At 44.2% G+C, this 23,749-nt stretch overlaps 1 protein-coding gene across 1 annotated transcript; it reads left to right on the top strand.

The window, feature by feature from the left end:
• Positions 1-21,507: 21,507 nt before the first annotated feature.
• LOC128400395 (olfactory receptor 1019-like) lies at positions 21,508-22,437 on the top strand. Its single transcript, XM_053362575.1, has one exon. It carries the CDS (start codon positions 21,508-21,510, stop codon positions 22,435-22,437), a length of 930 nt encoding a protein of 309 aa, XP_053218550.1.
• The last annotated feature ends 1,312 nt before the right edge of the window (positions 22,438-23,749 follow it).

Consider the following 23,749-nt stretch of genomic DNA (forward strand, 5'->3'; position numbering starts at 1 on the left):
GTCACTGTGTGCAGAGTATTTAACAACTAGGGCTGTCAGTCAGGAAATGGAAACATAAAAAACTCCCCAGTAACAGCCAGCCCCTGTTTAAAGATGGCCAAACTCTTTTCCACCGCAACACGTGCTCTCCATGAGGGAGAACACGCTTCCCCCCTAAAGGGACAAGACCAAGCAGGCGGGGCCAGGGGACTCAGGCTGGATTCTAGGCCTGCGATTCTAGTGCAAAATACTATTCTGCCAGACTTAATTTAGGCAGCTGACAGCTGGGTTTTTTTAATCCCCACCATTTTGAATGTTTGTTTTGTAATCTTTGCTCTTGGTTTCTGACAACCAGCAATAAAAATATAAAGAAAATAATTATATCCTCCATATCAGGCATATTAATGCCCCCCAGGCCTTTAAACAAATAAATAATCAAATCATTTATCTCAACAGGAAGGGAGTTCCACAGAACTGAACACAACTCCTGATGGCTATGATCTATCTTTCTGAACCATGGGGGACTACAGACAGTGAATGAAGACCACTAAACACTTCAGTGATTGGGCAGGGATATAAGGCATCTATTGCTCCTTAAGGTACCCTTGACTCAAGTTTTTAAGGACCTTCTAATCAACATAAAAACCTTGAACCTGGCATGGTAGCAGATGGACAAGCTTTAAATTAGTGGAGTTACACACCCACCAATAGTCCCGATTTCTCTGGGACATCACAAGTTGACAAAAGCCACCCTGACTCCTTATATCAATCCGTGATGCCCCAGTTTTTATCTGCCACTGACAGAGGCCTCCAATTAGGTCCAGATATCAACCATGGCCACTGATGTGCTGCAAGGAAGCAGGCTGCACTTCTGGAAGTGCACTTCTGGTGCAGTGCCAACTTCTGGAAGTATGTCAGCAGCCACGGTGGAGGTTGGTGGCGGCAGTGAACTTCATCAGGCCTCAAGGCAGTGGCTCAGTTTGCTGGGCCTCACAGCAGTGGCGGGCCTCATAGGGCTTCACAGTGGCAGCAGCAGACCTCGATGAACTTCATGGCAGTGGACAGTGGTAGCGGGTCTCATCAGGTCTCACAGTGGCAAGGCAGCGGCAGACCTTGCCGTGATAGTGGCCTTGTAGCAGCAGCAGCGGAAGTAATGAGGGAGGCCAGACAACAAAGATAGGCAGTGGAGGGTAGCCCCAGTGATGGTGGGACAAAACTGGATGGGGGAATAAGTGGTGAAATCATGTGAGGGGCATGAACACATGCAGGTGGCAGCATGTGGGGGGGGGGGAGGTGCCCTGGCTTTTGGCTCAAAGAAGTTGGAGGGTATGGAGCTATGAGCTGGCAGTAGTCTGACCCCATCAACAGTTTGGCTATAGCCTTTTGCAGCAGCTTGAGCTTCCTCAACTGTAAGATAGCCCCAAATAGAGCACGTTCATTACACATTGATGAATTAGAACATCTGTGTAGCTCTGTTCAGGTATTATTATATATAATGTTCATAAATCTTGGACACTGTAGATTTGTCCTGGTCAGGTGCATGTAATGTCTTTTGTTTTGTAGCTGTGTGTTTTGTGCTGGTACTGTATTGTGCTGGCCATTGACTATAAACAATAAAACTGATTGTCTTATTGATGTGAACAACAGCATTAGACCTCAGGCCTTTGTTTTGTGCCGTTAAAAAATCATTTGGCATAACATTTGTCTCTCCTCACTCTGTCTCTCTTCCACCTGCCTGTCACACAACCAAAGCTGTACCTTGGAGACTCCAAGTTCAGCTCCAAACTTTGGTGCCAGAAGGCTTTGTTCCCTCCCTCATCAACAAGGCCTCAAGAGTTTTGCCAAGTTATAATTAGGGCTTTTGTGTTTGCTCAAAGCCCTCAGAGAAACTGACAGAACTCTCACTCCCAGAGGGAGAAGGCTGAGAGACATTTACTCCTATAATTACTTTGGATAAAACTTTTTAATGACCTGGGTTGCTGCTAACTACTAAATATGAAGCACCTTGTTAACCAGGCTGCACATTAATGACATAAGGTTGTCAAGGGGAACAAGAGTAATTTTTTTAAAAAAACCTTTCTCATCAGCAGATGCCTGTGTCATGGTCTGCTTTATGAAAGGGCCTAGGAATTATGTTCGGGATGTGATCTAAAGATAGATTTACACTTCAACACTATTAATTTCAGTGCAGCCATTCCAATTTAGCACCAAGATGTGTAGGAAGACAGCCCTACCAAATTCATTTGGCTTAAGCTTAAATTGCCTTATATGCTGCCTTCCTAATAGGCAGGCCCCGTGCATATATTACGTTTCCTCCAACCTGCTTCTCCCAGCTCTGCTTTCCCACCATTATACACACACATTTTGGAGAAATATTGGGGATACCTTTGCAAAATTATATTGTGAACACTTACTGTCCTTCCAATTTCAATACCCTACTCTTTACCTCCAGACATAAAATATATAGAGTAGTTGGTAGGATGCATCTTTTATACAGAACAGTGAGAAATTAAACCACCTTCAACTGCAACCTTTCCTATCCAGTTTCTGTGGAGGGGATGGATGGAAGGAAGTGCTTGGGAATGTATGTCCATTTGCAACCACACAGGAAATAAGGAGGCAAAACACAATCTTGGGTGACTATTAATTTCAACACAATAGATTTACAGTAGGGGACAATGGTGCAGGACTGAAGGCTGCAGGAGACACAAGGTTGCCTCATGTCAGCCATTCCCTCCAACCAGAGGTGGAGCAAGGTGGGTGTGGTGGGGGCGTTCCGCCCCGGGTGTCACCGACACCTGGGGCGGAACTGACACATCTATCTCCACCTTTGCCCGCCCCATAGGTGTTCGCCCCACCCCTGGGCGCACCGCCCCAGGTGCCCAACAGGCTTCCTCCGCCACTGCCTCCAACATTGGCATAGCATACCCTCTAACACACTGTAGAGGGAAACTGGGACATATGTCTTTCAGGGCCAGGCTCCCACACAAGCTTTGAGAGCACGGCCTCTCAAAATGTGTCTTTGGGGGCTGTGCTTTTGCAGGAGCCAGGTGATTTGCTTGAGAGCACCGCCCCCACAAAATGGGTGTCTCTGGGGGCTGCACTCTATCGGGAGCCAAAACAGGGTATCCCAGGACCCAATCAGAAGCCAGGGCGGCTTCTGAAATTCTGGGATATCCTGCTCAAAGCAGGGCAGTTGATGGGTATGGCACAGTGTGTGGATGTATGCTGACACCAACACCAGGTCACCCATTCTCTAAGTGGCTGCAATGGCTATGCATTTCCACAGCGACACCATACATTTAAAACAATCTCATACCACTTTAAGAGGCATAGTTTTCTCCAAAGAGTCCTGGGAACTATAGCTTAATAAAGGTATCTGGAATCGTTTGGGGACCCATAGCAAAGTTCTGTTACCCAAATTCTTTGGAGGAAACCATGACTCCTAAAATGTGCTTTAAATGCATGGTGTGGATGTGACCTACATGTGTACTCTTGCATATGTAAAGGGATCTCCCATTTCCTTTGTGTCAGGAGTGAACCTGCCACAGTAATGACCGGAGGCGCCATCTTGGGCCCCAGAGCATGGGTGCCCAGTGGCGTGTGTGCACAACATGATGTCATGATGTCACCCTAACATCATGGTGTGTGCACACCACTCTCCAGGGCCATGGTGACAACTGCACAGGGGCCTCTGCCTCTGCCATGGGGCCTCTGATGGGACCCGTGGTGGCTGTGGCTGTGCTTCTACAGCAGCGGTGGGGTGGAGCATGGGTGCCCATGGCGGCACCAGTGGTGGAAAGAGGCCAGGCATTCACAATGATAATTTTGTGTGTGCCCAGGCCCCCAAGACTCCCTGGAAATGGTGCCAGGTGTAATAACAGTCCCCTCCTCAACACACACATGGAAATCTCTTACATCCAGAGCCCTAACATACATCAGAAAGTCCATGACAAGGTGATGCCCCCGCCATACAAGAGTTTCTGGCCTTTGCTGAAATTGGTTTCTGTCCCTCAACGCAAGCTATAATTTGACTTAATTATATGTTCTATTCCCATTTATTGCCGCCTATCTGGTATTGGTTTTCAAAGGACATGACCACTTCCTCCCAAGGCTCCCTGTATTTTCACGGGATTGATCAGTTTGTTCCTGTTGGTGAGGACCAAGTTCAAGAGAGATGACACCCTTGTTGCTTCTGCCGCCTTCTGGGAGATGAAATTGACATAGTGAAATTTGCTGGACCTTACATTCTTGGCAGATTTTGAGTTCCAGCAGATGTCAGAGTTGTTTAAGTCTCCCATGAATATTGCATCTCTCCTTTTTGAATGTTTGGTAAGCTGCTTTAGGAAGGCATCATCCATGCCCTTGTGTATTTTTTTTAACCCACCTCTTTCTTATTTAGGAATCTATAATCTATACATTCATAAAATATAGCAAGTTGAAATGCAACATATAAAGGTAAAGTTAACAAAAGATCCATAAAAAATAATTAGAACCATCAACAAATACTGGCTGGTTAACTGAGAGAAAAGTCAGGTCGCAAAGTCCCATCTAAACAACAGCAGCAAAAGTTTGCAAATTACATCCCAAGGAAGGAAAAGATCAATGGTTCTTGCCAAATCCCTGCTGGTAGGAAATTCCACAGGGTGAGGCCTACACCCTCAATCCCTAGTGAATGCCAATTGAACCTTGAGGCCATGAGGATCCATCAGAATTGCCCCATCAGAGGATTTGAGCAATCAAGTTGAACCATAAGGAATTAGGTGGTCCTTTAGGAAATTGGGCCGAAGATGAACCTGGCTTGGTAGTGAATTGGTAAAAAGTTCAGCTCTCTCAGAAGTCGAGTAACCAGTTGCTATTAATCTGCTCCCGTGAGTAGTCTAGCTGCTGCATTCTGAAAAAGTTGAAACCTCTGGGCTAGATACAAGGGAAGTTCCAAATAAAATGTTTTAAGTAATCAAACCTTGAGGTTACCAGTGCTTGAACCACTGTTGTCATGTTGTCATGGTCCAGGAACGGTCATAGCTTCATACCAACCAGAGCTGGTAAAAAGCACTCCTGGCCACTGAGGTCATTTTGGCCTTGGTGACAGAGCAAGGAATCCCCCCCCCCGCATATATTTTCCTTCAGAGGGAGTGCCACCCTTTCAGAACAGGCAGCTGACCTATCGCTGAGACATAGGAACCACCCACACAAAAGGCTTCCATCTTTCCATATTCAAGTTTGGTTTATTGACCCTCATTTATTTCACCACTGCATTCATGCACCAGCCCTGGGTTTGCACACACTTGACTGATTCAGATATAATGGAGAAATAGCCTTGGGTATCATCAACTTATTGATGATACCTTGCTTCAAAACACTTAATGGCCACTTCCACAGCTTCATTGGGAAAATCATTGGAACAAAATAGTGCTTGTGGCACACCATGTTATAGACACCAGAGAGCCAAAGAACACTCTCCCACTGTTACTGTCTGGACATGACCCTGCATATAGGAATAGAGACAGTGCATCACAAAACCATCAGTACCCATCCCACAGATTTAGTCAAGGAGAATACCATAGTTAATGGAGTTGATATCCACTGTGAGATTGAGCAGAAGTAGCAGGGTTTTATTGCCCCTCTCCCTCTCTATATAAAGCTCATCTATCAGGGCCCCCAAGGCTGATTCAGTTGCAAACCCAGGCCTGAGCCCAGACTGCCATGGATCCAGATAATCAGTTTCATCTAGGAATGCCACAACCAGCTCAACCACCTTCTCCAGAAAGGAAATATTTGCAACCAGGTGATAGATGTTAAAATAAATTGGGTCCAGAGATGGGATTTTAGTAGTAGTTGCACCAATACTTCCTTTAAGGTGGCAGTTACCTGGACCTACCTATTAAACACCCTCCCCAACTCAATTTCATCAGCCATGATGAGCAGGAATTAAGAAGGCATGTAGTTGAACGCATCTCTCTGCAAGCACCCTGCCACATAATCAGGCCTCATAAACGGAAATTGATCCCATGAAGTTGGAGAAGATGTAGCAGTGAACACTTTATCTGGGACTGAACCAAAATGGTTGTGTCTAAATCACTGTGGAGGTGAAATACTTTATCTTCACAGCAGGCCTCTGTTGCTTCCAGAGTCCTATTCACACCACACCAGGTAAGACCAGATTCTGGATGAGCCAGAAGAGCTCAGTGGGACAATCACAGGCATACCTCCGATATATTGCAGGTTCAGTTCCAGGTCACCGCAATAAAGTGAATATTGCAATAAAGAAAGTTATACACCCCCACCCCCCCAAAAATATATAAGTTACCTTTACAGTGGTACCTCGGGTTAAGTACTTAATTCATTCCGGAGGTCTGTTCTTAACCTGAAACTGTTCTTAACCTGGAGCACCACTTTAGCTAATGGGGCCTTCCGCTTCTGCCATGCCGCCAGAGCACAATTTCTGTTCTCATCCTGAAGCAAAGTTCTTAACCCGAGGTACTATTTCTGGGTTAGCGGAGTCTGTAACCTGAAACGTATGTAACCTGAAGCGTACGTAACCCGGGGTACCACTGTACACTATACTGCAGACTATTAAGTGTGAAATAGAATTTTGTTTTGGTTTTTTTAAAAAATGTACATACTTTAATTTAAAATAATAATAATACTTGATTGCTAAAAAATACTAACCACCACCTGAGCCTTTCAGTGAGTCATATTTTTTTTGCTGATGGAGGGTCTTGCCTCAATGTTGATGGCTGCTGAATGATCAGAGTTGTGGTTGCTGAAGGCTGGGGTGGCTGTGGCAATTTCTTAAAATAAAATAGCAAAGAAGTTTGCTGCATTGATTGACTGTCTGCAGCTACACCTGCATTCTTGTAAGGAGCAGCAGGAGTCACTGTGCTGCAAGACAGGCACCAGCAGCTTAGTCTCCAACTCAGTAGCTGCAGCAACCCTTCAAAACCAGATTGTCTCTGAAGCTCAGTAAATCAAAACACAATGAAATGAGACATGCCTGTACTTGAGGAGGCAGTAGAGACTATGAAGTAAGATTTATTCACTGCTCTTATTGCCACATTGTTGATGCGATTGTGTCCTCTAACCCATGCTCAGTTGGCCTCGAGCAAGATCTAAACAGCCAGTGCTCTAGTTGACATCCATATCTTATCACATGCAACGATAGAGTACCAGGGGGCATTATGGGCACTTGGGAGTGATGATGTTAGTAGCCTTCTACATCTCACCATTCCACAGTGAGATGGGTGCCTCAACAGGATCACCTGCTCTATCCACTGGAAAGTCCCCCAGAGCATTCAGGGATACATTAGGATCCATAAATCTTGAAGGGCAGACCATCTTCATCAGTCCCCCACTCTTGTCATGGCGGATAACTGTCATGAGTCCAAACTTCACCAGGAAATAGTCTATCTAAAATATTAGATAGTCCGTGTTACAATGATATGTATAGATGGACACTTAATATATTTTAATAGTAAGTGAAAATGCAAAGCAGTTCTACCTGTGTTTGAGCAACAGATTGTTCAGACAATCCGTTAGCAGCCATTCTAGGTTGAATTCAATTGCTCCTTTCATCACCTGACATCTTCTGAGTTGGTAGCTGTAATAGCACCTTCTGGACATCTGCAGTGCAAAAGGGTGGGACTAAAAAGTACCACGAACAATTGTGCAACTGAGTGAGGAATCTTACGGTGACTGTTAGATATATGTATGGGTGGTGTTATGTAGATGTCCCAACAGCATGAAGAGGCCAGTCTCAGCACAAGTCATGTTACTGTTACCATTTTTATGGATGATTCATGGAAGTTGTCTGATATCATAGCACTAAAAAAGGATCAGGGTATAATCCAGGCAACTGACACCAAAGGATAAATGGATAACATTTACATTAAATGGAGATTCATCAAAAGATCATGATCTGCATCCATTTTTCTTTAATTCCCACAGTATACAATACGTCCATGGGGGGGGGAGCTTATTTATCAAATTTAGGGTCCAGATGTTTTAATGTTTCAAGTGGTATAGGTAATAATAATAATAATAATAATAATAATAATAATAATAATAATAATAAATAAATAATAATAATAATAATTTATTTATACCCTGCCCATCTGGCTGAGCTTCCCCACCCACTCTGGGCGGCTTCCAAAAAAATATTAAAATACTGTAATACATCAAACATTAAAAGCTTCCCTAAACAGGGCTGCCTTCAGATGTCTTCTAAAAGTCTGGTAGTTGTTGGTATGTGTGTATGTGTGTGGTATGTCTGGTATGTGTGTTGGGGAACTAGCTGGCTTTTAGGACAACTCTGTGGTGTGCTGGACTTTTTCCTTTTTCAAACAGGTTTCTAGGTACAGTGTAGTGGTTCTCACTATCTTCAAGAGGAAACAGAAAATATAGCTTCCTGTGTTGTACAGATTAGACCCCAATTGTGAAAATGATCAATATTTATCATTTCTAATGGAAGAAGTCCTTTCTTTTCCCAAATTATGATTCAACGTGCAACTTCCATGATGTTGCCTATACACCTTTCATATTCCTTTCCTTCAAAGCATTCTTACGCAAACATCCCTGTGATTATTCTCTAGCTTGTGCTTCCATCTAGTGGTTATTTTAAAGAAAGCATTAATGGGTATACTATCACAGAATCGCAACTAGGCACTCTGATAGTATATGTAGTATTCATCACAAATTTGTTGCACATTTTTCATGGTCTTATAAAATAAAATAGTAAGTTTAATTTAGAACTGGCACCACTGAGTCCCACTTCAGGTGGAAAGTTTATGGTCATAGGCAGCAGAGAAGAATGGCTGTTGGGTGGATAGAGATCTCTCTTCAGACATTTTGTTGGGCTCCTGCGGCAATTGAAGGAGTGGCACTTTTAGATATACGATATCTTTATTGTCATTGTCCCATCCAGAACAATGAAATTGAAAAACTACATAAAACTACAGAAAAACTACATAAAACATTCAAAACCCCCTAAAAACTCTGAAACCCCATTTTAAAATACACTCTACTATAGAGACCCCTTATGCTGCGTTTAGAACCAGAATTGCATTTGTGTAGAAACTGTTTCTCAGACGGCTAGTCCTGGCCTTTATAACCCTATACCTTCTTCCAGAAGGCAGCAGCTGAAAGAGATCATTTCCAAGGTGCGTACTATCCTGCGCTATCTCTGCCGCTTTCTTGTGGTACCTGGCAGCATAGATTTGATCTAAGGTGGGAAGAGTGCACCCAATTATTCTCTCTGCAGTCTTTACAACCCTGGATAGCATTGTTTCTTCCCTGGCCGTGCAGCTCCCAAACCACACACACAGACCATAAGTTAATACGCTCTCCACAGTGCAATGGTAAAATGCCATCAACAGGTCCTTTGAGAGATTGTTTTTCCGGAGGATTCTCAGAAAATATAACCTCTGCTGTGCTCTCTTCACCAGGTCTTTGCTGTTTTCTCCCCAGGTTTAGGTCATCTCTCAACTCCATTCCCAGAAATCGAAACACCCAGACCTGTTCCATGCACTTCCGCTCAATAATAAGTGGCTGAATATTCAATTTACATTTCCTAAAGTCCACATATGCAAATCATAACCTGAACATAAATTAAAATAAGGCTTTACTCCTAATCCTGCTTACTCAAAAGTAAACTTCATAAAAGTTAAAAATAACAAAGATCTCTTTGGAGGAAAAAGTGGTATATAAATGCAATAAACGCATGTCAGTACCAGCGGTTTCTGGAGGAAACAAATTACAGTGGTACCTTGGGTCACAAACACCTCAGGTTACAAACACTTCGGGTTACAGACTCCGCTAACCCAGAAGTAGTACCTCAGGTTAAGAACTTTACCTCAGAATGAGAACAGAAATTGTGCGGTGGCAGCGGCAGTGGGAGGCCGCATTAGCTAAAGTGGTACCTCGGGTTAAGAATGGTTTCAGATTAAGAACGGACCTCCAGAACAAATTAAGTTCATAACCAGAGGTACCACTGTATCTAGTTCCATTTCAATCTGGTTTCAGGTCTGGTTATGGGACAGATGGCTTTGGTCACCATGATTGATGACTTACACCAGGAATTAGATGCAGAGAGTATGTTCCTGCTATTTCTGTTGGACCTCTCAGTGGTTTTCAGTACCGTCAGCCATGATATCCTTCTGGGCCACTTTCCTGAAATGGGACTTGGAGGCACTGTTTGGGGATAAAACCCTGTGTTTTTGTTACTCTGTAAAAATATGACGCTACATCATACCATAGTGTTGTTCTCATAGAATCATAGAATCATAGAATCATAGAGTTGGAAGAGACCACAAGGGCCATCGAGTCCAACCCCCTGCCAAGCAGGAAACACCATCAGAGCACTCCTGACATATGGTTGTCAAGCCTCTGCTTAAAGACCTCCAAAGAAGGAGACTCCACCACACTCCTTGGCAGCAAATTCCACTGTCGAACAGCTCTTACTGTCAGGAAGTTCTTCCTAATGTTTAGGTGGAATCTTCTTTCTTGTAGTTTGGATCCATTGCTCCGTGTCCGCTTCTCTGGAGCAGCAGAAAACAACCTTACTCCCTCCTCTATGTGACATCCTTTTATATATTTGAACATGGCTATCATATCACCCCTTAACCTCCTCTTCTCCAGGCTAAACATGCCCAGCTCCCTTAGCCGTTCCTCATAAGGCATCGTTTCCAGGCCTTTGACCATTTTGGTTGCCCTCCTCTGGACACGTTCCAGTTTGTCAATGTCCTTCTTGAACTGTGGTGCCCAGAACTGGACACAGTACTCCAGGTGAGGTCTGACCAGAGCAGAATACAGTGGCACTATTACTTCCCTTGATCTAGATGCTATACTCCTATTGATGCAGCCCAGAATTGCATTGGCTTTTTTAGCTGCCGCGTCACACTGTTGGCTCATGTCAAGTTTGTGGTCAACCAAGACTCCTAGATCCTTTTCACATGTAGTGCTCTCAAGCCAGGTGTCACCCATCTTGTATTTGTGCCTCTCATTTTTTTTTGCCCAAGTGCAATACTTTACATTTCTCCCTGTTAAAATTCATCTTGTTTGTTTTGGCCCAGTTCTCTAATCTGTCAAGGTCGTTTTGAAGTGTGATCCTATCCTCTGGGGTGTTAGCCACCCCTCCCAGTTTGGTGTCATCTGCAAATTTGATCAGGATGCCCTTGAGTCCATCATCCAAGTCGTTGATAAAGATGTTGAATAAGACCGGGCCCAAGACAGAACCCTGTGGCACCCCACTAGTCACTCTTCTCCAGGATGAAGAGGAACCATTGATGAGCACCCTTTGGGTTCGGTCAGTCAGCCAGTTACAAATCCACTGAGTGGTAGCATAGTCAAGACCGCATTTTACCAGCTTCTTTACAAGAATATCATGGGGCACCTTGTCAAATGCCTTGCTGAAATCAAGGTAGGCTACATCCACTGCGTTCCCTTCATCTACCAGGCTTGTAATTCTGTCAAAAAACGAGATCAGGTTAGTCTGACATGACTTATTTTTCAGAAATCCATGCTGACTATTGGTGATCACAGCATTCCTTTCTAGGTGCTCACAAACTGTTTGCTTAATGATCTGCTCCAGAATCTTCCCTGGTATTGATGTCAGACTGACTGGGCGGTAATTATTTGGGTCCTCTCTTTTCCCCTTTTTGAAAATAGGGACAACATTTGCCCTCCTCCAGTCTGCCGGGACTTCGCCTGTTCTCCAGGAATTCTCAAAGATGATTGCCAGTGGTTCTGAAATCACATCTGCCAGTTCTTTTAATACTCTTGGATGCAGTTCATCTGGCCCTGGAGACTTGAATACATCTAGACTAGCCAAGTATTCTTGTATTATCTCCTTAGTTATTCTGGGCTGTGTTTCCTCTGCTGAATCATTTGCTCCAAATTCTTCAGGTCGGGCATTGTTTTCTTTATCGGAGAAGACTGAGGCAAAGAAGGCATTGAGGAGTTCAGCCCTTTCTGTGTCCCCTGTTTGCATTTCACCATCTTCTCCTCTGAGTGACCCCACTGTTTCTTTGTTCTTCCTTTTGCTACGAACATACCCATAAAAGCCTTTTTTGTTGCTTTTAACCTCTCTAGCAAGCCTGAGTTCATTCTGTGCTTTAGCTTTTCTGACTTTGTGTCTACACGTGCTGGCTATTTGTTTGAATTCCTCTTTGGTGGTTTCCCCCCTTTTCCATTTTTTGTACACATCCTTTTTTAATCTTAACTCAGTTAAAAGTTCTTTAGATAGCCACCCTGGCTTCTTTAGGCACCTTCCATGTTTCCGTCTCATTGGTATTGCCTGAAGTTGTGCTTTTACTATCTCCCTCTTAACAAACTCCCAGCCATCATGAACTCCCTTTCCTTTTAGTATTACTGTCCATGGGATCTCACCAAGCACTTCCCTAAGTTTTATGAAGTCGGCTTTCTTAAAGTCGAGAAATTGAGTCCTAGTATGCTTGGCTGCTCCTTTCCGCTGTATAGTAAACTTCAGAAGAGCATGATCACTCGCGCCTAATGATCCTTCCACTTCTACCCCACTAACCAGGTCATCAACATTGGTTAGGACCAGATCTAAAATGGCTGTTCCTCTTGTTGCTTCTCCCACTTTCTGGACAATGAAGTTGTCTGCAAGGCCAGTGAGGAATCTGTTTGACCTTGTGCTCTTGGCTGAGTTTGACATCCAACAAATATCCGGGTAATTGAAGTCCCCCATTACTACTATCTCCCTTCCTTTTGCATGCTTGGCCATCTGTTCCAGGAAGGCATCATCTATGTCCTCCGTTTGGCTTGGGGATCTATAGTAAACTCCCACAGTGAGGTCACTGTTATTCTTCTCTCCCTTAATTTTGACCCAAATGCTCTCACTTTGGCTTTGAGGTTCTAAATCTTGGATCTCTTCACAGGTATACACATCCCTGACATATAACGCCACTCCTCCTCCTTTCTTGTCTGGTCTGTTTCTCTGAAATAGATTGTATCCCTCCATTATTACATTCCAATCGTGGGACTTATCCCACCAGGTTTCAGTGATTCCTATTATGTCATATTTAGTTTGCTGTACCAAGAGCTCAAGCTCATCTTGTTTATTTCCCATGCTTTGTGCATTAGTGTACAGACATTGAAGTCCATTAATCATTCCCCCGTGTCTCTTATTTAAGGATTTTTTCCTCCCACCACTAGGTCTGCGTGCTGTTTGCTCCATTCGGTCTATGACATTTGGATGATCATCTTCATCAATTGATAGACTCCTACCTTCAGGAGCACTGTCTCCCTCCCCCACATTAGTCAGTTTAAAGCCCTCCTGATGAGGTTTCTGAAATTTTTTGCAAAAACATTCCTCCCAACCGTTGTGAGGTGCAGCCCATCGCTTGCCAGAAGTCCATCTTCAAGAAACTGCATTCCGTGATCTAAGAATCCAAACCGTTCCTGTTTACACCATTTGCGAAGCCAGTTGTTCACTTCCACTATTTTTCCCTCTCTCCCTGGGCCACGTCGTTCAACTGGGAGGACAGATGAGATGACAATTTGTGCATTTAATTGCTTCAATTTCCTGCCCAGAGCCTCGTAATCTCTTTTGATCTTCTGGAGGCTATTGCTTGCAGTGTCATTGGTTCCCACATGAACCAAGAGGAAGGGGTATTTGTCAGTGGGTTTTATGATTCCTTGCAGTCATTCAGTTACATCTTGGATCTTAGCCCCGGGGAGACAGCACACTTCCCGAGACATCTTGTCAGGCCCACAGATCACTGCTTCTGTTCCCCTCAGTAGGGAATCCCCTATCACTACTACACGCCTCCTCTTAGGTCTGGTCGGGGTTCTTCCGTGAGCTGTCCGTTCCAAGGTCGCCTGCACATTCCCTGAGGACTGACTTTGCTGCTCGTCTTCATATACCTGATCGACTGTAATGAGGGAGAGATCCTCAAATGGAGTCTGCTCTTCGTCTTCCATGCTAGGGGAAAGGACCTCAAAGCCATATTTTGAGGGAAGAACCCTGGGCTGTTGAGGGCACCCTAGCATACACTTAATCATTATTTGTGTGTTCAGACCCAGAAACCTCCCCTCTAAATAAATTCACGCTTGACTCAAATTTTGGTTTTTGGCAGAATTTAGGCCACAACTTTATTGATTACAGAAAGTGACTGGTTGCATAGGCTCTGGTTCAACTTGCTCCCTGCCATGCAGGTAGAGCTGACCCAGGGATCCAGCATAGGTCAGCTAAGGGTGAACACCTGGATAAGCGGAAAGCCTATCTCCGCCACAGGCTATCTCCGCCACACAAATGTCCCCCTGGACTCAGGCACGGGCACAACCCCCTCTCAGGGGTTGACCAAACCATTGAGTCCCTGGAATCCTTTAATGGAATACCCTTCACATAGGGATGGCCAGAGCGTTCTCCCATCCCTATCACCTGAACCAGAGCCTATCCACCACACAAGCACCCGTGCTAGCCACCAACCAATCACACCTGTAGCCAATCCCTTAACCCCACTGACACGGCGGTCAGCCATAAATCATTCCCAATCACAGAGAGATGAACCCCATCAAGCCTGTAAAGGGACGCATCTTGGAAGGTAATGCCCAGGTGACGGATCACTATCCTGCCCAGGGCCAGAATCTCCTTGGCCACTGCGCTCTGGACGCACCTTCTGGCCCTCTCGTTGGCAGCTGGACATCACCTTCCTTGCCACGCACGTTGCTGCAACAGCTGCGACCAAAAAATCTTGAGTCCAGGAAGAGCTGCCTTCAACTCTTCCAAGTCCTCCTGCATGCGGGTCTGCAGGCTCAAGCCGGGAGCTTCCGGCAAATGATTCTCGCCCAGCTGCACCACCATCACCGCAGGCATGCCTTCCTCAGACACCTTCGCCCGCACCATTGGGAGAAGCTCCTCCCAACACATTCCTCATCTGGATATCCAGGACACACACACGTGGTCGGGGAGCCTGAGCCTGCATCCAAATCTAGATTCCGCCACCCTCCTGCTGGCCCAGTGGACAATGCTGTACCTGACTATCCAGACACGCAGGGTACACAGCCACAAATACAGAGTCAGAATCCATGGCAAAAAAGGGATTGCTCAGGGGAAACCCTCAAGGACAAACACCCTATAAATTAAATTAAAAGAATTAAAAGCTCTAAAATGGAGCACTAAGGGGCCGCAAGCCCCATGGGGCCACAAGCCCCTCTTAGTAATGGAACGGCAAGGATGGGGATTAAATCAAAATTAAAATGAGGGAAAAGGAAGAGGGTGAAAGGAATTAAAAGAAAGGGATAACGGAAAGATATCACCAGGATGATCCGTTGAAGGTAAATCGCTCTCTCTTGGCTCACAGAGGACACGCTGTTGGTGTTTCAAATGCACGTGCTGAAAGAGGAAGCTCTGGGTCACATGCATTGGTATAAATAGGTCCCTCGAACCATTTGGACTATGTCCCATTGGCCAGATTGCACCCAGCAATGAGGGACCTACCAATCGTGTGTTGTGGCTGACCAATCGTACCCACCCACATCACAGGGTGTCAGTTTCCAGGTCTCACCGCAATACATGCCCTCTTTAAGGGAGGACCCAATTTATCATAATATTAGCAAATCACCTGTTCATATAAAATATGTTAAAGTGGTATACAACAATGTATACAAAATCAATGGAGTATAAAATACCATAAAACATAGGCTCATCTAAAAATAAATAAATAAATGACTGAATAGGCCTCTCAGAATAAAAAGGAATTGAGCAGTAAGGATCATTGTTGGAAAAACCATTTCATAGCATTGCACCAGTGACAATAAATGACCAACTTCTATCTGAAGCAAGTCAGCCTTCAGAAACATAACAGGCAGAGGCAAAGATCCACACCTGACCTGAAAGTTTGGTGATTCCCATCCCTTGAAAAGTAATACAATATTCTGAGGGCATTTTTACCTCTTCCCACAAAATCCAATGAAGACTTCTGTAAAGGCCCCCAACTGGAAAAAAGCAAAAGCAAAACATAACCCTCCCTCAACTTTATCACCTGCTTTTTTTTACAAAAAATGATATTTATTGGAATTTTCAAACTGTTACAAAATAAAATAGAGACAAAGAAAAATGCAAAATAAACATAATTAACAAATTAAAAAAGAAAAAAGACACCATATAGATACAGATTCAAACAAAAAAAGGAAAAAAAAAACAAAAATACATCACAAACAATTAAAAACATTTAAAAACAAATTCATTATTTCCAAATCCTCAACTGTCATTACCTTCTTTCTTAGACCTCCTCCTCCTCCCTTTCTTTGTATCCTAGTTGTTAATTATCCCAGCAAATCCTTTCCATATTTCATAATATTCTGTCATTACATTACCCTAAACTGTTTTAGTCTTATCTTTCTATAATAAGATAAATCTTAAAGCTTAAAACTTAAATCTTGTCCTTACCAGCTTCTCATAACCATAACATTCTTTCATAATTCTTTAAACATTTTTGCTAAAGCCAAGTAATTTCATTCCAACATTTTTCTAATGTTCATCAATTTTATAAAACAGTTCTAATGGTAGAGAAAAGAAATACAAACAAGTCCAATCTTCGTCCAACGTCCCTTCCTCCTGGTTCCGGGTTTTGTCAGTCCTTATTATCACGTTGATCTAGCTCATTAACCTGGCAACCTTGTATCCGAGGCCCTCAAGTCTCTTCCATGTCCCTTCTGCAGCTCTTCTTCATATTTGTAGCTGTATTTTCCCTTGTCTCCTGCTCGTGATAGCTCCAGCTTGACAATATTTTTAGCCCTTCTCGACAGATCAGCCCCTTTTCCATATTCAACACTAAATTCCATATGGTATTTAACAGCATGTTTCAAAAACCCTCCAAGATTAAGAGCCCCCACAATCCCAAACATCTCACGGCCCATTGCCATATTTGAAAAGTCCAGACATCTCAGCATAGGGGGGTCAATCCAGCCCCCCATTTCCAAGCCAAATCAAACTTTTTCTTTCCAAATCTGGCTTTTTCCAAGTTCATTTGTCAAGTCCGAAAACTCATATTCCTGTTGGGCCTGTTCTGTCAAAACACACTCCTGCTTTAATTCCTGAGTGGGCTCCACATATTTTCCCACTGCCTGTTCAAAGTTTCCCACTGCCTGTTCCAAATTTCTAGTTGAGGTCGCCATCCAATTCACCTTTTCATGTAATTGTTCCAGTAGGGCATTTGTTTTATAAAAGACACACAACAAGGTTTCTGAATACATTGTCCTGCAAGGTCAAATGCCTGTTCCCACGATTGTAATCTATAACAGCTGCCGGCTCCCTGGAGTTGGTTACAGTTTCACAGTCTCCCTCTAGGGGGAAAACTTCTATTTGTTCTTGCAACAGAGTTTCCCCTTTTAAGATACTTTGTCAATATTTATTCCTTTCAAATGCGAAGAGGAACAATGGAATCACTATGTTTCTCTTCTTTTCGCTATCTGTCAAAAACACTTATGTCTGGTCAATGAACTTCAAACGTCGGTCCTGACACCCCCGCTCCAGTATCAGGACGGAGGAAAGTTACTTTACTTTAAACTCACTTTAAACAGTCTAAAAATAATCCTCCCCCTTCTCCTGCTGTCAAAGGGGGGTTCCACAATTATAGATGATGGAATCCAGTCCTTTAAAGATGATTTTCTTAGCTCTAGTTTATGTTGTCTTTGCTTTATTCTGTTTACAAAAGAATGGAAGGCTGACTTCCTGTTTAGACCTTCCCGTTCCGTACCAAATTAAAATAGGTATTTTAAGATCCAATTCTTTTCTGCTCATTAGTCCTTATTTGATGTCCAATTGTTCAAAATCTAAGTACTCACGGGTGCTTGTTTTAAAGTCCAAATTGTCCCAGGAAAGAGGCAGCGCTCTCCGGCAACGGCTATGCGGCTTCGCTCCACGGAAATAGCCGTTGACTCTCAGCACCGCGCCACTTCCCCCTCTTCACTTCGGAGCCCATTAGTGGGTTCCTTAGCGAGTTGGGGGGCGCTAAAGGTGCCCGCTGAGTCCCATGGTCACAGGCTTCATCCGCCTGTGATTTTTGAAAGGGTCCCCGCTTCGCCGTAGCGGAGAAGACCCGTTTCCCGCGGAGCTATTCCCTCCAGTTCAGAGGGAGTCCGCCATTGCCGGTGGCGCCACCCCGGAAGTCTCCAATTTTATCACCTGCTAATGGGGCTATACAACCAAAGGGGGATTTTTCAAATTATTCATCAAATTTTAAAACAATTGAATCATTTTCTTATTCACAATTTTTTTTTTATTGAGCATAATTTGATAGCAAATGGAAACATCCCTATATAATGCACAAGGGAAGGGGAAGGGAGAACCTTATCTGCGTTTTGCTCCTGAGAATTGCTCACATTTTTTTAGAAAATTGCAGGAAGGAAATAATACATAGTAACAGTGCACATTTGCAGTGACATCTTTAGGTAAAGCATACAGAATATATGGTGCTCACTGTAGAACCCTGGGGATTGCTACCCTTGCGTCCTATAGTTAGGTTATGAAGCTAATCCTATAGGACCACAGCTAAGCTTAAGGAAACAAAAAACCTGAGGTAAGCTTCTTCAGAAGAAACCTTCTTCAAAGAAAGCACAGGGAAGCCAATTCTTCATCTCTAACTGTAATGATGTCAAGATGGTTGTAAGAAAAAAGCAGAATTAATAAAGCTTTATCTAGTGGTATGTATCTGAATTAATATCTGGTTACATCAGGGGTTGTCAACCTGGTCCCAACCACCCACTAGTGGGCATTTCAGGATTCTAGGTGGGTGGTAGTGGCTTCTACGGCACAAGCTGAATCCTCCTTCCATCGAGCACTGGTGGGCAGTAAGGAAATTTTATCATCAAGAAAGATGCATTAGTAGGTATTAAAAGGTTGACTATCCCTGGGTTACATAGTGTGATCGATTGATAGGTTTAGTGGTTGTATGAATCAAGAATATTGTTGAAGTCTATGTGGGATAGAGGGAGCTTTTAATGTGAAATTAGAATACTGTGCACAGTTCTGGTTGCCATATTTCATCAAAGAGCTGGAAAATGTATTTAAGAAAAAGGCATACAAAACAATCTTAAGGGCACAAATTCCATAGAAACACTTTCATGCCTCTTGAATCTGCTAGCAATCAATTTCATTGGATAAACCCAAGATCAAGAGAATGAGAAAATTTACCTCTATCTACTTTCTGCACACCATTGCTAATTATAACAGCCTCCAACAAGTGCCCCAAGTCATATTTTGCTGACTAAAAACAAGGAAACAAACTCAAATGCTTCATGGCGTTTCAGTTGCCTGATTATTTTTCTGCACATTTTTCAATCGTGCAGAATCTGAAGGACCTCCTCCTATTGCCTTAACCTGCCTGAACCCTTTATTCCTCATCAGCATTATTCTCCATCAGATCCCCTCCAAACATACCCGTGTGTGCATATTATCTCAGTTGGCCAGGTTTCTGTCTGACCATGAAATCCACATGTGGAAAGCTCTCCTTGGAAAAGTTTGCTTGGTTCCAAGCCTGTTTTTTTCCTTAGGGTCTGGGAAACATTTAAAAAAATTGCAAAGGCATTCTAGTTTGTTTCACAGATGGATTTAATTGTATCTTTCTGCCTTCTCCTGAGCTTTATCTGCTGCAAGTGCTCCCACCCCAGAACCTGTACAAACCCTAGGTTACTTTTATATGCAACAATGTGTGAGAATTACCCTTAAGAGTATAATAATAATAATAATAATAATAATAATAATAATAATAATAATTTATTTATATCCCGCCAGTAAAATGATACAACATTCTAGAATCATTTCATTATAAAATCAGTTCAAATCAGATTAATGGCAACCATTGGGCTAGAGTTCTGTGAGGATTGCCAAAGGAAGGGGTCAGGCTGTGCCCTGGCCAAAGGCCTGGTGGAACAGCTCTGTCTTGCAGACCCTGCAGAAAGATGTCAAGTCCCGCAGGGCCCTAGTCTCTTGTGACAGAGCGTTCCACCAGATTGGAGCCACAGCCGAAAAAGCCCTGACTCTGGTTGAGGCCAGCCTAACCTCTCTGTGGCCCGGGACCTCCAAGATGTTTTTGTTTGAAGACTGTAAGGTCCTCCGTGGGACATACCAGGAGAGGCGGTCCCATAGGTACGAGGGTCCTGGGCCATATAGGGCTTTAAAGGTTAAAACCAGCACCTTAAACCTGATCCTGTACTCCACCGGGACCCAGTGCAGCTGGTATAGCACTGGGTGAATGTGATCCCGCAGCGAGGACCCTGTAAGGAGTCTCGCCACGGCATTCTGCACCCGCTGGAGTTTCTGGGTCAGTCTTAAGGGCAGCCCCATGTAGAGCGAGTTACAATAATCCAGTCTGGAGGTGACCGCCGCGTGGATCACAGTGGCTAGGTGAGGGCGAGAGAGGTTAGGAGCCAACTGCTTAGCTTGGCGGAGATGAAAAAATGCCGCCTTTGTTATAGCTGCAATCTGCGCCTCCATGGAAATGGAGGTGTCGATGATTACACCCAAACTCTTAACAGACGGTGCTGGCACTAATTGCGCCCCCACAAGAGATGGAAGTTGCCCCCCCATCCCATATCGTCTCAACCCAGCCAAAGGATCCTCTGTCTTTGAAGGGTTTAACTTCAACAGGCTCCCACGTAACCATCCAGCCACAGCTTCCAAACATCTGATCAGTGTGTCTGGGGCCGAGTCAGGATGGCCATCCATGAACAGATAGAGTTGGGTGTCATCAGCATACTGATGGCAGCCCAACCCAAAACTCCGGACAAGCTGGGCGAGGGGGTGCATAAAGATGTTGAAAAGCATCGGGGAGAGTATCGCACCCTGCGGCACTCCACACACCAAGGAGTGGCGCGACGACAGTTCCCCCCCAAGCGCCACCCTCTGTCCCCGACCAGAGAGAAACGAGCGCAGCCATTGAAGGACTGTGCCCTGGATCCCTACGTTGGCGAGGCGGTGGTCCAGGAGTTTGTGATCGACCATGTCGAAGGCTGTTGACAGGTCTAAAAGAATCAGCAGCCCCGACCCACCTTGATCTAGCTGCCTATGGAGATCATCTGTTAGGGAGACCAGAGTCGTCTCGGTCCCATGACCAGAGCAGAAGCCGGATGGAATGGATCCTTTGGTGATGTTAATCAAGGAGTTTTCAAAACTGCTTTTATGGTTGCATTGTTCTTATTTATTGGTTTTATTATTCTAAATTACACATCACCTTTGGAATCTTCCACTGTAGTTTATACATTCACAAAAAATGCCCCCCTTTGACTCACATTTCCCCCACAGCTATTGCATGCTGAGTCAATGTTTTCTTCAAGACATCTATCTCAGCTATGATGGTAAATTATTTCCTAGTCACTGCCAGCTTAGGCCCCATATATTAATGTTTGGACTTTTTGCCCTGATGTGGATGTGACCCATGCATAAATTATCTATGTCTCCCAGTTGGACTGGGGAAAAGTTTCTTCAAATCATACAAAACACATATAAAACACTTTTTTGTTTTGTTGTTTTTCTGTGCTTTCTACAGGAGGAAACACTTTGCACATATGGATAATCAAACCCACATCACTGAGTTCATCCTCTTAGGCTTCTCCAGTGATCCAAAGCTCGAGATCTTACTCTTTGCAATCTTCCTGTTGATTTATTTGATAACTCTGTCTGGCAACCTAGCCATCATTTTGGCTATAAGAATGGATGCTAATCTTCACACTCCCATGTATGTCTTCCTTTCTCATTTGGCTTCCCTTGATATTGCTTTTTCTTCTGTTACAGTTCCTAAAATGTTAGAAGACTTCCTTTCAGCCAGAAAAGCAATCACCGTTGATTGTTGTTTTACCCAGGTCTTCTTTGTCATGGCACTTTCAGTGGGAGAGGGTCTCCTCCTCTCTGTGATGGCGTATGATCGGTACACAGCCATCTGTCACCCCTTGCATTATAATGTGATGATGAGCAAACGGGTCTGTTCGCAGCTGGTGTGCAGTGCGTTGCTCACTGGCTTTCTCTATGCTCTACTGAACACCCTTCTGCTAACAACTCTGCGCTTCTGCAGGGCCAATGTAATCCATCACTTCAGCTGTGAAGCCCCACAACTGTTCAAACTTTCCTGTAGCAGCACTTTTGCAAACCAAATGGTGATTTTCACCCTTGGTTCATTTTTAGGGATGGGGGCTCTCTTCATCACACTGGCTTCCTATATTCACATCATCTCTGCTGTCTTGAGGATACGCTCCATCGAAGGGAAACACAAGGCTTTTTCCACTTGCACATCTCATGTGACAGTTGTTGTGCTATACTATGGAACAATTTTCTTCAGGTACTTGAAGCCAACCTCAAAGAACTCTCAGGATCAGGAAATGGCTCCCTCTGTCATTTACTTTATTATGATACCCATGTTAAACCCCATCATCTACAGCCTCCGTAACCAAGAAGTGAAGAGAGCGCTACACAATATGGCATGCAGAAAATTTAACAAATGAAGATATTTAATTCTTTTTCAAAGTTCATGTAGTTGGTGTTTTCATGACAAACTGGCATTTGGTCACCAAATACATTTTGAGAAGCAGCTTCTGTCTGCTATCTGTAGCGCAGAGCATCTCCTTTGCATGCAGGAGGTCCCAGGTTCAATCCCTGGCGTCACCAGGTGAGGCTGGGAGAGCCTCCAGTCTTATATGCAAAGTATACATATAAATCAATATAAGAATGTAAACAAAAATGCATTATTGCACAGGGAAATGCTTTGTGGGGAGGGGGAATAAGTCTGTATTTGAGAAAATCACATATAACAATTATATGGGGAGAGATTTATGCTACCATGCTGGTGAATTTTCATGAGGCACTGTTGTTGTTTTTCCATCAAAAACTGATGTGACTATCTGCATAACAAAATCAAAGTTAGGAGAAAATGAGAAACTGGTAGAAACTGAATTTTATGTATTCCCTCATTCCTAGCTGCTAGTCAAGGTATAAAATACTAACCTAGATTAAGCTCCCTTGCACATAATCTGATTATGAATGAGAAGTGTTATCTACTGTGTCAGTGAGATGTGGGTGGGTGAGCAGGGTGGAGTTAGTCTTACTGAACTGTGGCCCCCTGGGTACTCAGTGCAGCTTCAGGGTTGGGGAAGGGGAGTTGCTGTACTCTATAGAGATTCCATCTCTCTCACCAGGCTCCCTGTCCAGTTTAGGAGCAGGCAGGGGGAACCTAGCATGTGTGTTCCTGATATTGGGCAATTAGGACAGATTATGGATTATGCTGGTTTACTGGCCACCTCACTGCCCAGCAGTTTCCCTGCCTGCGCTGACAGAGCTGGTCTCAGAGGTGGTGTTGAGTTCTGCTGGTTCTGGGGGACTTTAACATCCATGACGAGGCAGCTGGCTCTGTAGTGGCTCAGGACTTAATGGCTGCTATGATGACAATGGGGCTATCCCAACATGTCACTTGCCCAACACATATGGCAGGCCACACTCTGGACCTTTTTGGTCAACTGGGCAGCAAGAGGGAGATCTGAAAGTGGGGAACATTGACATCAGTCCCTTGCCATGGTCAGATCATTTCCTGTTGAGTCTTGGGCTTCCTGCACCTTTCCCCCTTTGCATAGGTGGAGGACCTAAATGGATGGACTGCCCTCTGAGGCTGATGGATCCAGTAGGCTTCCAGGTGACTCTGGGGGATTTTCTGGATCATATGACTGGCACTACTGTTGAAATCCTGGCCAACCTCTGGAATATCTGGCCATTGACACAATCATTCCTGAGCACCCGCTCCCTGTTATACTCCAGAGCTTAGGG

Source organism: Podarcis raffonei, chromosome 13 (assembly GCF_027172205.1).
Source record: "Podarcis raffonei isolate rPodRaf1 chromosome 13, rPodRaf1.pri, whole genome shotgun sequence".
NCBI lineage: Eukaryota > Metazoa > Chordata > Lepidosauria > Squamata > Lacertidae > Podarcis > Podarcis raffonei.